Raw genomic sequence first — 13513 nt, 5'->3', positions numbered from 1 at the left:
AAGGTCACACAGCTAAAAAGCGATGAGTTGGAATTTTAATTCTGATCCTCTGTCTCCATATTCAGGTATACCATGTAAAATGGAGGTTTTTAACCTTTTTTGGGGGGGGTGGACTCCTTTGAGTGTCTGGTGAAGCCAGTACCTTCTCAGCATGTTTTTTAAAAAAATGAAGTAAATGCCAAATTTAAATTAGAGGAGAGTGAAAGGAAAGGTGCATTTTTTTTTTCATCTAAATTTATAGTCCCCTCCCTCTCCCCAATCTACCAATGGACCCTATAGGTTTGTGGATCCCAGGTTAAGATCCCCTAGAGAAAGTAAAGTACAATGGGATTTAATTTCTGCTACAATTTCTAGAAGTTCTTTTCTGGCCTTCCACTATACTAAAGTTGGGTGAGACACAAATCCCTGCAAAAAGGGAGAGGCAGTGGCGGAAACAAGAGCCATATATAAGTCACTTAGGTAGCAGTGGTCATAAAGACAGGATGAAGGAAAATTTCCTCCTCTTCTTCAGTTTCCATGCTGTATATACAATGGCAAGAGCCCCAGACTTGGAGGAGGGAGGCCTTTGTTCAAGTCTTGGTTCTGATCCTATGCTTGTTTGTTTGTGGGGGCAATGGGGGTTAAGTGACTTGCCCAGGGTCACACAGCTAGTAAGTGTCAAGTGTCTGAGGCCGGATTTGAACTCAGGTCCTCCTGAATCCAGGGCCGGTGCTCTATCCACTGCGCCACCTAGCTGCCCCTGATCCTATGCTTGTAAACTTGGGTAGTTACTTTGATCCCCTGAGCCTTAGCATCTGTAAAAGGAGGGGAAGAAACTAGATGATCTCTAAAGTTCCTTCCAGATCTGACACTATATGATCCAACAAAGGCATTCTTTCAAAGATAATAATGATAACAACAACAACTAGCACTTACAAAGCATTTTAAGGTTTGCAAAGCATTTTACAAGTATCTCCTTTGACCCTTACATAAACCCTGGAAGATAGTGCTATTTTTGCCCTCATTTTACAGATAAGGACACTGGGGCAGACAGAAGTTAAGTGACTTGGCTGTGGTTACACAGCTAGTAAGTGGATGGGGCAGAATTTGAACTCAAGTCCTTGACATTCTATGTAGGGGTTGGGGGTGGGGAGAGGCATTTTTGCCAAAGCTCACTGTGTACCTTACCTTCTTCCTGTCCTCTCTATCTTTTCTCCAGGCCCATACAACGAAAATAATATAAAATCCCAAAAGGCTGGCCAGTAAGGACACCCCAACGGGATTTTGGGTTACCCCATGAAAGAGCTTGATTGTGTCTTGGACATTCACCGTCCTGGGCAAGACCATAAAGGAGTTGCTGACAAAGGTCAGGTGGTTGCAGAGGCACTGGGTCTTGTTAATGGTGCTCTTAGGCCCTACCTGCAATCAGAGGAAAGGACTGGAGTCAGCCAACAGCCAGAGGAGCGTAACATAGACAGAGGAAAGTACGTCAGTGGCATCATTTCTGAGGGCCCGACGGGTCTGTCTACTAATTGTTCGAGGTTACCAGTGAGAGGGGTTTTTATTTTAATTTTGTTTTTTGCCATTCAGAGGCCATGCAAAACATCACCTTCATGATGCCTTTGGTCCTCTTTGAGGACAAAGGATGAACAACAAGATACACACACTATACAGGAGTAGGGACGAGATATGTGATTTTATTGGATAAGGAAATTCCTCCTACCAATGGAAGTCAATAACTTCTCTGCAATGTCTTGTCTTACAGACTTGCCTATAGTTAAGTGACTTTCTCAAGGTCATAGAGCCAATGTGTCAGAGGCTGAACTTGAACCCAGATCTTCTTGCCTTTGAGGACAGCTCTCTATCTACTAGGCTGCTTCTCAGAAGTTAAATAAGGAATTTAATTTTTGCCCTAGGCAATTTATTTATTACTAGTGAAAATAATAATAACTGATAGTTATACTTATGGCTTGCAAAACACATTAAATACTTGATCTTTGTTTACCCCCAGTCTTAGACAATTGGGGTAAAGTGACTTGCCCAGGGTCACATAGCTAGTAAGTGTCTGAGGCAGGATTTGAATTCTACACCTCCTAGCTGCCCCTAATACTTGATCCTTGTAATGGGATCCCGGCACAGTCACTTAGGGCCTCAGATCCTATCCCCCTGGGGAAGCTGTTTTGGGAGCTTGTTGTTCAGAAAATCTTTATGGCATGTAAGAGAGATGCCTTAGGGAGACTGGAGCAGGCTGGGCATTCTGCAGCTGGTTCCAAGTAACTAAACAACACGAGCTGAAGAAGCTCTTTGGCTGTTCGACTTAAACTGTGGTTTTTTTCCTCATTTGCTTCTATGGGATCCCTGCGAGTCCTTGGCTCGTGTTGTCTGGTGAAGTGAGGGTAGGCACTGATCTTGGCAGTTTTGAAAGGTCAAGAGAGCAACACAAGGAAGCTTGATTTCTCAGTTTCTCATCTAGCGAAGCACTGATCCCCTATGGAGCAAGGAACAATCAGGAGCAACCTTTGGCACTCCAGCCCAGTGGAAGGATTCATCTAGAAGTTGATGTCCTTTCCTGCTGTAAAATTCAATCGGTCTACGAAGAATTTATCCACTTACTTAATATCTATGTAGCATTCTGAAGATAGAGGAGAAACATAATGACTTAGACTTACTTTCTCTGACAATGATATACATTTGAATTCTGGAGATCTCCTATAAAACAAAATTCTGCAAAATCTTTTGTTTCCCCCAAATGTTCTCTTCCTTCTATATATGGGAGTTCTTTTTTAATGGGACCCTTAGAACTGTAAGAAGTGTTTGACTGGGCATCTTATATGCCATCCTCTGTGACAGACTAGTCTTGTGTTGCACGGTAAGGAATCCACATCCCTTAGGACTGTCAGCCCAAACATAACTCATTTCCTACAGAGCATTAGTTCCATCAAGTTCAGATGCAGGCATGACTGCTGGATGCAGACATAGTCCAGGATCAGACAGTCAGGAAGTTAAATGTCAGGGACAGGATCTGAACAGAGGTTTTCCTCTATTCCTCCTTTTATTCCTTCTATTGATCCTAGGCACAAATATTTCGTTTTTATTTCATCCTTTTAAATGAATATTTTAGTGTAAATCTTATAATGCATAAATTGTATAATATATAAAATGTGTAGATTTTATAATGCATAATTTACATAGTGTAGATTTTATAAATAAACATTAGAACACTAGTACACATATATAATTTACTACTAAGTAAATATACATGCGTTAGGGGTTCCTGCTCAATGATCAGGTGTGCCACTGAAAGTGTTTAGAAGTCACTGGACCATGTCTTATTGCCTCTTTTGTTTAATATAGAGATCTCCCCTAATTATGGAACCAGGCCATTTTTTATTACAAGACAGACAGTGAGACAAGAGGATCAACTCATCTAGAAGGAGGAGTGGATTCTTTCTTTCTGTTCACTAAAGTACTCTCTCTAACTTTATTTACTAGGAAATTTGTTTTCCTTTCATTTTACCTAAAATGTAGCAGCAGCAGCAATCACTTAGATAGTGCTTTACGCGTCTTAGATCATTTAATGCGTATTTGTCAACCTGGAATCTTTCTACTGTGCTGTTCATTAAGGAGATATCTGAGGTGTTGGGGCTAGAGACAGTTGAGATTCCCCAGAGGCTGGAATAACCCTCTCTCTCTTACCTGGCAGCCATTGCTCTCCCACGTCTTGTTGTGACGGTCCCAGAAATAACACTGAGTGGCAGCTGTGGTGACTGAGAATCCCAGGAATGTCTGCTTGGGGTCCTTCTTGCTTTCATTTGCCACAACGGTTATGTAGTAGGTACCTGTTCCATATTGCAGACTTTCTGGAGAGAGCACCCACGAGTACTGCTCATCTTAGAACAGAGAACAGTATTTGGTTACCTCTTCAGAAACAAACTGGGAGGCACAAGATAAATGAATGTTAGAACCAGTAAAAGATTCCGGGTTCTACCAAATTCCAGACAATGAACTGGACTAGAAATGTTACTTAAGGGTCATATTTTTAGAGGTGGAAAACATCTTAAGAGCCTTCTAGTTCAACCTCCATGTTTTACAAACAAGGAAACTGAGGCACAACCCAAACAGAAGCCATTTAACTGCAACTGCAGGATGCTGACTAGAATTCTGCCTCTCCTTCCATCTCTCCCAGTCTATTATAATGATTGGAATGATGCCACCTGCCTGGAGACTTACTGTAGGAAAGCTTCACCATGAGGAGATGGCCCCTGAGGGCAAGGCCATGCGGCTTTTCTTTGGCGTCAGGAAGTGACATTTGCTTGTGGGAGGAAGAGGGGGTGAGGCTGACACTCTGTCTCTCTTTCCTCAGGACTCTGGTGGAGAAGGGAGCGAGAAATGCACTCTCCCTTTAATAGATAGATGAATCTAGGCCTTTCTCTTTCGCTTAACCAAATTCTTATTCTCCTTAATAAATGCTTAAAAGTCTAAGTGTTGCTAAAGCTTATAATTTATTGGCGACCACTCACTAGATATTTTAGACAGACTAGCTAGAATTTTAGTCCCTTACACTATGAATCTCTTCACTCTCTCCTATGCTCTTCATTTGTTTTGAGACTAGGTCTCAATCTTGCTGAGGCTGGAAGTAGTACAGCAGCTACTCACAGAGGAGAAGGATAATTGTAAAGCATTAGATTTGGGTTCAAAACATCAACTCTGTTGACAAGATAAGGGCCAGCTGTTCATCTGAAAATGATTGGGGTTGGAGGGCAGTGTTACTCCAGATGAGTCAAACTGGGTGAATTCTAGGAAAATGACAGAGAGGTAATCTGGGGCCATTTTTCCTCTTACCCCAGAGCCCCCGAATGCAGAAAATTCAACAATTGCAGGAAAGGAGATGTAAAAGACCCTTCTACATGGTAAGTCTTACAGAAAAAATGACTGAAGACCAGCTTGTCAGCCTGTTATTTCTAAATCTCCTGTGGTATTCCCACCCTTAGTCTCCCCAGTTTACATAGCCTGGGGTAGCTAGCCTGCTGTAATTGTAAGCACTGACTTTTGGAGGTAACCCCTTGGCATTGTCCTAGGGGGATCCCTATTCCCAGAGAACATTGCAGTCCATGAATCAAACTGTCTCCAAGACCTGCAAAAAAAGGAAAGGAGTCAGGTATGTCAGGAGACAGCCAGGGGACAAGAATGTGGAATGGCAAAGGCAGTGAGAAGGTTGGAGCCCAGAAGACTGGAAATGATAAAGATAAAATAGGCCCAACTACAGTGGCCTCCAAGAGTCTCCTCTCAGCAATATCCCACGTGGTCATCTTCACCCTTTAAGGGACGCAGACCTTATCCGATCATGGTGGTCTGAGAGAACAGAGAATAGGTAGGGAACGACATCCCTAGGCTTTTGGAAGGGAAAGGATTGATGCTAAGCACGTTTTCAGCAATGAGACCATAGAAAGTCAGCTAAATAAAAAGGTAAAAACTGAGGAGGAAAGACAAACAAAAATTAAAAGAAAAGAGCCTTCTCATTGGACAAGTTCTTTGCAGCAAAGCGAATTGAATAAAAATTCCCTTAGGAAGATGAAGATGACTAGTCAGTCGATAAACATTTAATAAGTACCTGTAATATGCCAGGCACTGATTGTGCTAAGGGGTAGGGATCCAAAAAGACGTGAAAGACAGTGCCTGCCCTCAAGGAGCTTACAGTCTGATAGAGGAGGCTGCATGCAAATACATTTATACAAAGCAAGATATATTCAGGATAAATGGGAAATAGTTAACAGAGGGAAGGCACTGGAATTAAGAGGGGTTGGAGAAGGTTTCCTATAGAAGGTGGTGTTTTTATTGGCACTCAAAAGAAGCCAGGGAAATAAGGAGTTGGAGGGAGTGAGAGCATTCCAAGCATGGGGAACAGTCAGAGAAAATGGTGGGAGGGTGCATAGAGCACCGGCCCTGGATTCAGGAGGACCTGAGTTCAAATCCGACCTCAGACATTTGACACTTACTAGCTGTGTGACCCTGGGCAAGTCACTTAACCCCAATTGCCTCACCAAAAAAAAAAAAAAAAAAAAGAGAGAGAGAGAAAGAAAGAAAAGAAAGAAAAATAAAATGGTAGGAGTGTCTTAGTAGTGGAACATCCTGGAGGCCAGTGTCACTGGATCAAAGATTACCTGTGGGGAATAAGAAAACTGGAAAGGTAGAAGGGGGCTAGGTTATGAAAGACTTTGATAATAGAACAAAATTCTCCCAAGACCCCTAGAACAACAATGGAGAAACTCTATAAACCTCCAAAATGACTCAGAAGAATTATCAGATAGAATTAAGTAAAAATATTGCAAACATCAAAGAAATAGAGATAGAAATAAACTCTTAAGGAAAAAAACAACAACACTGGAGACTAGAGAATCCTGGGCAGTGCTGATGTTTCAAGCAAAAACCATGTCTTGAGGGAATTCTCCACCACAGATTCAGCTCAGGTTTGGAAGATAGATCATTAACTTTACTTTCCTCCTCCCTTTCCCCTTTCTTTGGAGACAGTTAAATGCATTGTGGGACATTTTCTCACTTTCAACCCACTTGCTCCCCTCGGGGCTTGAGAGGCATTGACCTTTGTCCTAAATGTCTCTTGTTGCTCAAACCCCCAAATGTAATAAACTGTTGATCAACAGAAATTCAGAACTATGTGCTGTATCCTACTTAACGCTTACTGATAGAAAGTGATAGAAAGAGAGCATTCCTTGTTTGGAATCAGAAGACTATCTGATGAGTAGAAGCTGACCTGGCTAGGGGGTTGGAGAATCGTGCTTTAGAGGACTTAGGGCAAAGTAGAGGTTTGAAACTGAACTGTTACAACCCTGACAATGAATTTGGAATCCAGATACCCCTAAACACCACAAGTTGGGAAGCACCCTAGGCTCTGAAGGAAGCAAGGTACAGATATATTTTTTAAAACTTTCTTTTTTCCCCAGGTAGCAACTATTCTGTGTACAATAGAATTTTGAAAAGAAAACCATACTTCACAAAAGGAACAGAGAGTGAGTTGCTTGTGTAACCCTTGACTCAAAATGCTAATTGTATTATTGGTAGAGGTTGCCAGGGGGAGAGTTGGTGAGAGTGGGAAAGAATAGAGACCCTTGGTGGGAGGCATCTAGGGGTGCAGGGGATAGAGCACTGGCCTTGAAGTCAGGAGGACCTCAGTTAAAATCTCACTTCACTTATTAGCTGTGTGATCTTGGGCAAGTCACTTAACCCCAATTATGTTAAACATCCAAGGCCATCTCTGGTTGTATTTTGCCACTGAACCCAGATGGCTCTGGAGGAGAGAGTGAGGTTGGTGATCTTTCACAGCCCTCCCTCACTTAAATCCAATACGGTGAAAATCATGACATCATCCCAAAGTCCTCTTTGAAAAAATGAAGGATAGGGTGGCACAGTGGATATAGCACTGGCCCTGGATTCAGGAGGACCTGAGTTCAAATCCAGCCTCAGACACTTAACAATTACTAGCTGTGTGACTCTGGGCAAGTCACTTAACCCTAACTACCTCACCAAAAAAAAAGGGGGGAGGGAGCTAGGTGGCATAGTGGATAAAGCACTGGCCCTAGATTCAGGAGTACCTGAGTTCAAATCCAGCCTCAGACACTTGACACTTACTACTTGTGTGACCCTGGGCAAGTCACTTAACCCTCATTGCCCAGCAAAAAAAAAAAAAAAAAAAGAGTGCATCTAGGAGAGAGCAAGCATATCATATTACTTACCTTCTTAGGAAGTTGGGGAAGGGATAGGAGGGAAAAAGAGAATTTAGAACTGAAAAATGAAGGACAAACAACAGAGATCCTTGGCTCTTCTGGATTCCAGTTTTCAGAGAGAAGACACATGATTCCAATCTCTTTTCAGGTCCATGAAGATTCCCAAAGACTGTGAGAAGAAGCTGACATAGAGAAACAGGGATTCTCTATCACATCTCCATCCCTAGCTTGCTACTCCAGACTTAAGGGAATTTCCCTTTGGGTGGGATCTGGGACTATCTTGGTTAAGCTAAGTTATCTCACTCCCAGAGAGAAAGTGCATTCATTCTGTGTTGTCTGGTGTATATTTTCATATGTATTCTTTCTCTGGTTTCTTTTTTTGCTATTTGCTATGTGTGTTCATTGTGGAACTGGCATTTGATGGGAAGAGAGTTAAGCCTTGGATGGAGAGCTTGAGGTCCTCCCTCCTTATTAAGGAACAGTCATCAGGAGCTGTAGCTTGAACCTAAATATTATTTCTCCTAGACTAACAATATTTAAGGGAGTAGAGAGGTATAATTCTAGCCGGCTATCTCCTCCGTCTGAGGAGAGCAGAGAGGCCAGCCTCTGGATCCAATCTTTCTGGCAGAAATCAAACTCTCCCTTGAGAAGAATGAGGGGAGGATCTGCTAGAGATGCCTAGTCCTGCCTCCCTTCAAGATGTATGCAGACAGACCTATATAGACATACGGGCACAGGCCAAAACAAAACAGCCCATACCATACCATCGTGGAGTGAGCTGCTAGGGAAACTCTAACTACCAGAAGGACCTGTCTCCTCCAACTCAGAGGATGATTGACAGCTCAGCCTGTCTAGCTCTCTCTCCAATGCCACCTGCTATTTACTTTAAAAAAAGAAAAAAAAACTCCTTTATTATCCAAGACATTCAAAGAAAGCTGAAAAGATCTAATATGAATAATTAAAAGGTAAGTAGGTGACAGAAAGGAAATAGTATTTCAGGGGGGAAAACCTCATTCCTGAAAGTAACTCAAGATTCTAAGCTCTTAGATGGGGAGAGGATGGGGTAGGATAGAGAGGCTCAGATAATGACTGCTCAGAGCTCTTTTTTTTTTTTTTGTGGGGCAATTGGGGTTAAATGACTTGCCCAGGGTCACACAGCTAGTAAGTGTTGTGTCTGAGGTTGGATTTGAACTCAGCTCCTCCTGAATCCAGGGCCGGTGCTTTATCCACTGTGCCACCTAGCTGCCCCTGACTGCTCAGATCTCAAGAAGGCTGGCAGATGAGAGACTTCAATTTCCTCCCATCAAATGAGATAGTATTTGTAAAGCACTTATTAGCACAGTGTGTGACATAGAGCAGATGCTTAACAGGTGCTGCTTCCATTCCATTCCTTCTTCTAGATGAAGCTTCCCAGCTTGCGGTTGGTAAGAATAGAGCACACAGAGGGAGGAATGGGGATGGGTACAACTAGCAGAAGAGGAATGATATGGCCACATTGTGGAGCAGCTCTACAGAGCTGGAAGATAAGACAAGAGTTTTGTAAGGAACTCTGAAGGGGTGGGGTCTAGACACTCCTTCCTACAAAAAGACAAAGTTGTGTGTTTCACACTCATTTCCACAAGGAAGAGAAAGCAGTTGAGAACCCAGGGTGGGGCGAGGCTTGGAGAGGTCTGACGCAGTCATAGGTTCAAAGGGAGTCTGTCAGGACTTTACAGGATACTTCCCATTGTACCTTGCTGCTTCCATTGAGAGCTAATGTTCTTGGGAATCTTTTCTGGAGCATCTTAAAAGGGGAAAAAATAAAGAAGGGCATAGAATGGAAAGGATACTTACTGGAGAGGGACATTACAAATTAAGGTAAAAGGAACACAGTGGATGGGGAGGGTGTTCAGGTAGGAGGAGCAGGGATGATTCGATGCTGCATCTTATCTGAGCTTCAAAAAGGAACGGATAAAGCCAAGGATTGGACCTATGATTTCGTTATTTGGATGTTTTTTGGAGTGATTGTGTCAAGTTGGTTTGTTGGGGTTTTTTTGCAGGCAATGGGGGTTAAGTGACTTGCCCAGGGTCACACAGCTAGTAAGTGTCAAGTATCTGAGGCTGGATTTGAACTCAGGTCCTCCTGAATTCAGGGCCAGTGCTTTAACCACTGCACCATCTAGCTGCCCCCTGGACCTATGATTTCACTGGTGTAAAATCCCAAGTGAAGAAAATCCCTCCACCAATGTAAGTTGGTACTTTCTCTCCAACCTATAATTTCTGAGACTTGCCCAGAGCTCTAGTCAGAGGAAGGATGTATGCCCAAGTCTTCCTGGCTTCTAGGACTTGTGGAAGTTGATGAGTATTTACAAAAAACCCCCCCAAAAACCAACCCCCCAAAACAACCCCCAAACCCAAACCAAAACATAACAAAAAAATCCAAAAAGAACAAAAACCCAAACCAATGAAATAAGAAATAGAAACATTAAACAACCCAATCTCTGACAAAGAAACTGATCAAGCAACAAACGAACTAAAAAGGAGACTAAAAACCCTGGACTAGATGGATATATATATATATATATATATATGGATGTATGGATATATATGTACACACACATATATATACATATATAATTATATTACTTATTTAGAAAGTAATTAAAAACCATGAAACAAAAACAATCCTAAAAAATGGAGAGGGGGGGGAGGGACACGTAACCAATTTTCTTTTATGACACAATAACAGTCCTCATATGTAAACCAGATAGAGATGAGGCAGGCTAAGAGAAATATAGATCAAATAGGTGGCACAGTCAGTAGAACACTGGGCCTGAAGTCAAGGAGATGAATTCAAATATGGCTTTGGACATTTACTAACTGTGTGACCCTGGGCAATTCAGTTAATCTCAGTTTCCTCATTTAAATGAGGATAATAATAGCACCTATCTCCCAGGGTTGTTGTGAGGATCAAAATGAGAATAATTGTAAAGTGCCTGGCACAGAGTATGCACTATATAAGTGTTAGTTGTTATTGTAATGACTGGAATGACGCCACCTGCTGGAGACTTACTGTAGAAGAGTTCCGCCCATGAAGCGAAGGTCTTTGAGGGCAAGACCAGGAGTCTTTTCTTTGGCGTCAGGAAGTGACACGGGTGAGTGGGAGGAGGAAGGAAGAGACTGGCGCTCACTCTCACTCTCTTTCCTTTGGACTCGGGTGGAGAGCGGAGCTAGAAATGTGCTCTCCCTTTAATGGATAGGAATCTAGGCCTTTCTTTCTCTTTACCAAATTCTTATTCTCCTTAATAAATGCTTAAAAGTCTAACTCTTGCTAAAGCTTATAATTTATTGGTGACCACTCATTAGATATTTTAGACAGTTTAGCTAGAATTTTAGCCCTTAACATTATTATTAAAGAATGTTAATGCAGTAAATAAGTCCTTGACAGGATACGTTCAGAGAATAATTCACTATGTGCAAGTTGGATTTATACTGAAAATGCAAAAGGATGGTAGAACATTAGGGAAACAATTGGTATGATAATGTAACAACAAAATTAACAAAAACACACACTTATTTCAAAAAAGCCTTTGACAAAATACAACACACATTTATATTAAAACTCTAAAAAGCATACCCACATGGAAGAGCTCTTCTTTAATATTCTCAAAAGCATATATGTAAAACCAAGGGCTAACATTGTTTGCAATAAACTCTATAACTTTTCTTTATGCAAATGGGTGAAGCAAAGAAGTCTTTTCTCTCCATTGTTATTTGACATAATTCTAGAAATGCTTGCTATAGCAATAAGACAGAATAAAATAAAAAGTATAAACACAGGAAAAGAGAAATTGTCTACATACACAGATGACATGATGGTGAACTTAGAAAACCATTATGAATCAGCAAAGAAATTAAATGAGATGATTAATAGCTTTACCATGGTAATAGAATGCAACAAAAATCCACAAAAATCAATAATATTTTTATAAGTATCAGCAAAAAATGGGAAGAAAATAGTATAAGAGAAATTTCATTAAAATAACTAGATATGCATAACTATCAAGGAGTTAATTTACCATGACATGTGTGGTAAGATTTATTTAAGTACAACTACAAAACGCTCCTAAAATAAAAGGAGACTTTAGTGATTGGAGAGAGATTCCCTTTCATGGTGAGGTTTTGCTGATATAATAAAAAATGATAATACTACCTAAATTAATTTATGGATTTAGTGAAATCCCAATCAGTTTCACAGATGGCCTCTGAAGTTCCTTCCAATTCTGAAACTCTTGAACTAAACAATAATGGATTGGATTTTACCTTTGTCCCACATCTGTTCCTTTGGGAGGGTGATGTCCAGATGGAAATGAGTAATATTGGGTTGATATTGGAAGCCAAGATAGAGTGTGATAGAAAGAGGATTTTCAGGCTTTACCCAGACTATCAGAGATTCCTCTAGGGAAGTGATGTTTATTGCAATCACAAAACAGTCTGTACTCATGTTGAAGCTGGTGGGATAGGTTTCTATGCTGCCATCTCTCCAGAGTGTTATCTAGAAAAAGAAAAGAGACATTGTCCTTAGGATTGAGACTGTTCATCAGTATCCTGGAGTCATTTTCTTTTCTTTTCTTTTTTTTTTTTGGCAGGGCAATGAGGGTTAAGTGACTTGCCCAGGGTCACACAGCTAGTTAAGTGTCAAGTGTCTGAGGCTGGACTTGAACTTAGGTCCTCCTGAGTCCAAGGCCAGTGCTTTATCCACTGCGCCACCTAGCTGCCCTGGAGTCATTTTCAATTGAGTTTACAATGGTAATAAATAATCTTTGCTTCACTTCCTAATATCTGTCAGGCATCAATGCTATAAGACTCAAGAACATATAGGTACCCCATTATCCAGTAAAATGTTCTAGGACAGAGCTGTAGTATTGGTTGCTCATATAGATCTGTTTTTACAAGTTCCATGAGCCATGAGGTTTTGTTTTGTTTTGGGCGGGGCAATGAGGGTTAAGTGACTTGCCCAGGGTCACACAGCTAGTAAGTGTCAAGTGTCTGAGGGGTCCTCCTGAATCCAGGGCCAGTACTTTATCCACTGCCCCACCTAGCTGCCTCAGTCATGAATTTTAAAAAACAAAAACCAACATGATTTCCACAGCAGATGAGGGCCTAAAACTCTGATGGACTTTGAATCTTGAGGTTTTCTCTTCCACTTCTAAGGTACTCCATCTTTTTGTTAGCACCTCCACAGTAAGAACATAAGTAACAAAACAAGGCAATTGCCATTCAATTAAACCCTTTTTTCCCCCCTCAGTGGCTAAGTCTTTTCATCCTTTTCTATGATTGCCAGGGGTCTGACACTCAATATGTACCTCTGCCTCTCCAGAGAGGTCTTGGATTTGCAGAGATTTATAATTAGAGGTGAGTAACACGTTTCCAATACTTCCAACAATATCCCGCTTGTCAAAATGCTTGAAGGGATTGAAAGCCAGCCCAGTAACCTAAAGACAAAGAGAAGACCATGTTACAGCCAAGGCAGAGGGCATTTACTCAAAGATATCAGGTATCAGAAGTTAAAGTAAATGTTGAGGGGATTTATAGTAATATCTTCTGAAATTAAATACAAACATCTCTCTCATTGTCACACAGAAAGGAATGAAAATGAAAATTAATAAAAGATGAGTCACCTTGTTGTGAAACCCATAATCTTGCCTTTATGCTTTACCACACACCTGGAAACTTGACTTTTTGCTGAGTGATAAACACTATGGCTTTTTTAGGGTAAGGACAAGTAATGGGACTAAAGTTAATTGGGAGAACAC

At 41.3% G+C, this 13513-nt stretch overlaps 1 protein-coding gene across 1 annotated transcript in view; it reads right to left on the bottom strand.

The window, feature by feature from the left end:
- The window catches only part of PKD1L3 (polycystin 1 like 3, transient receptor potential channel interacting), a 67383-nt gene that overhangs the window by 30487 nt on the left and 23383 nt on the right, over positions 1 to 13513 (bottom strand). The window contains exons 7-10 of the mRNA XM_043981208.1: positions 13064 to 13192; positions 12021 to 12252; positions 3676 to 3869; positions 1168 to 1398 (exon numbers count right to left, since the gene is read on the bottom strand). Of these exons, the coding sequence (XP_043837143.1) occupies positions 1168 to 1398; positions 3676 to 3869; positions 12021 to 12252; positions 13064 to 13192 (786 nt within the window). The remainder of the gene's footprint in view (positions 1 to 1167; positions 1399 to 3675; positions 3870 to 12020; positions 12253 to 13063; positions 13193 to 13513) is intronic.

This window comes from Dromiciops gliroides, chromosome 2 (genome assembly GCF_019393635.1).
Source record: "Dromiciops gliroides isolate mDroGli1 chromosome 2, mDroGli1.pri, whole genome shotgun sequence".
In the NCBI taxonomy this organism is placed as follows: domain Eukaryota; kingdom Metazoa; phylum Chordata; class Mammalia; order Microbiotheria; family Microbiotheriidae; genus Dromiciops; species Dromiciops gliroides.
Note: the sequence above shows the minus strand (reverse complement) of the source record. Positions and strands in the feature narration are given on the sequence as shown.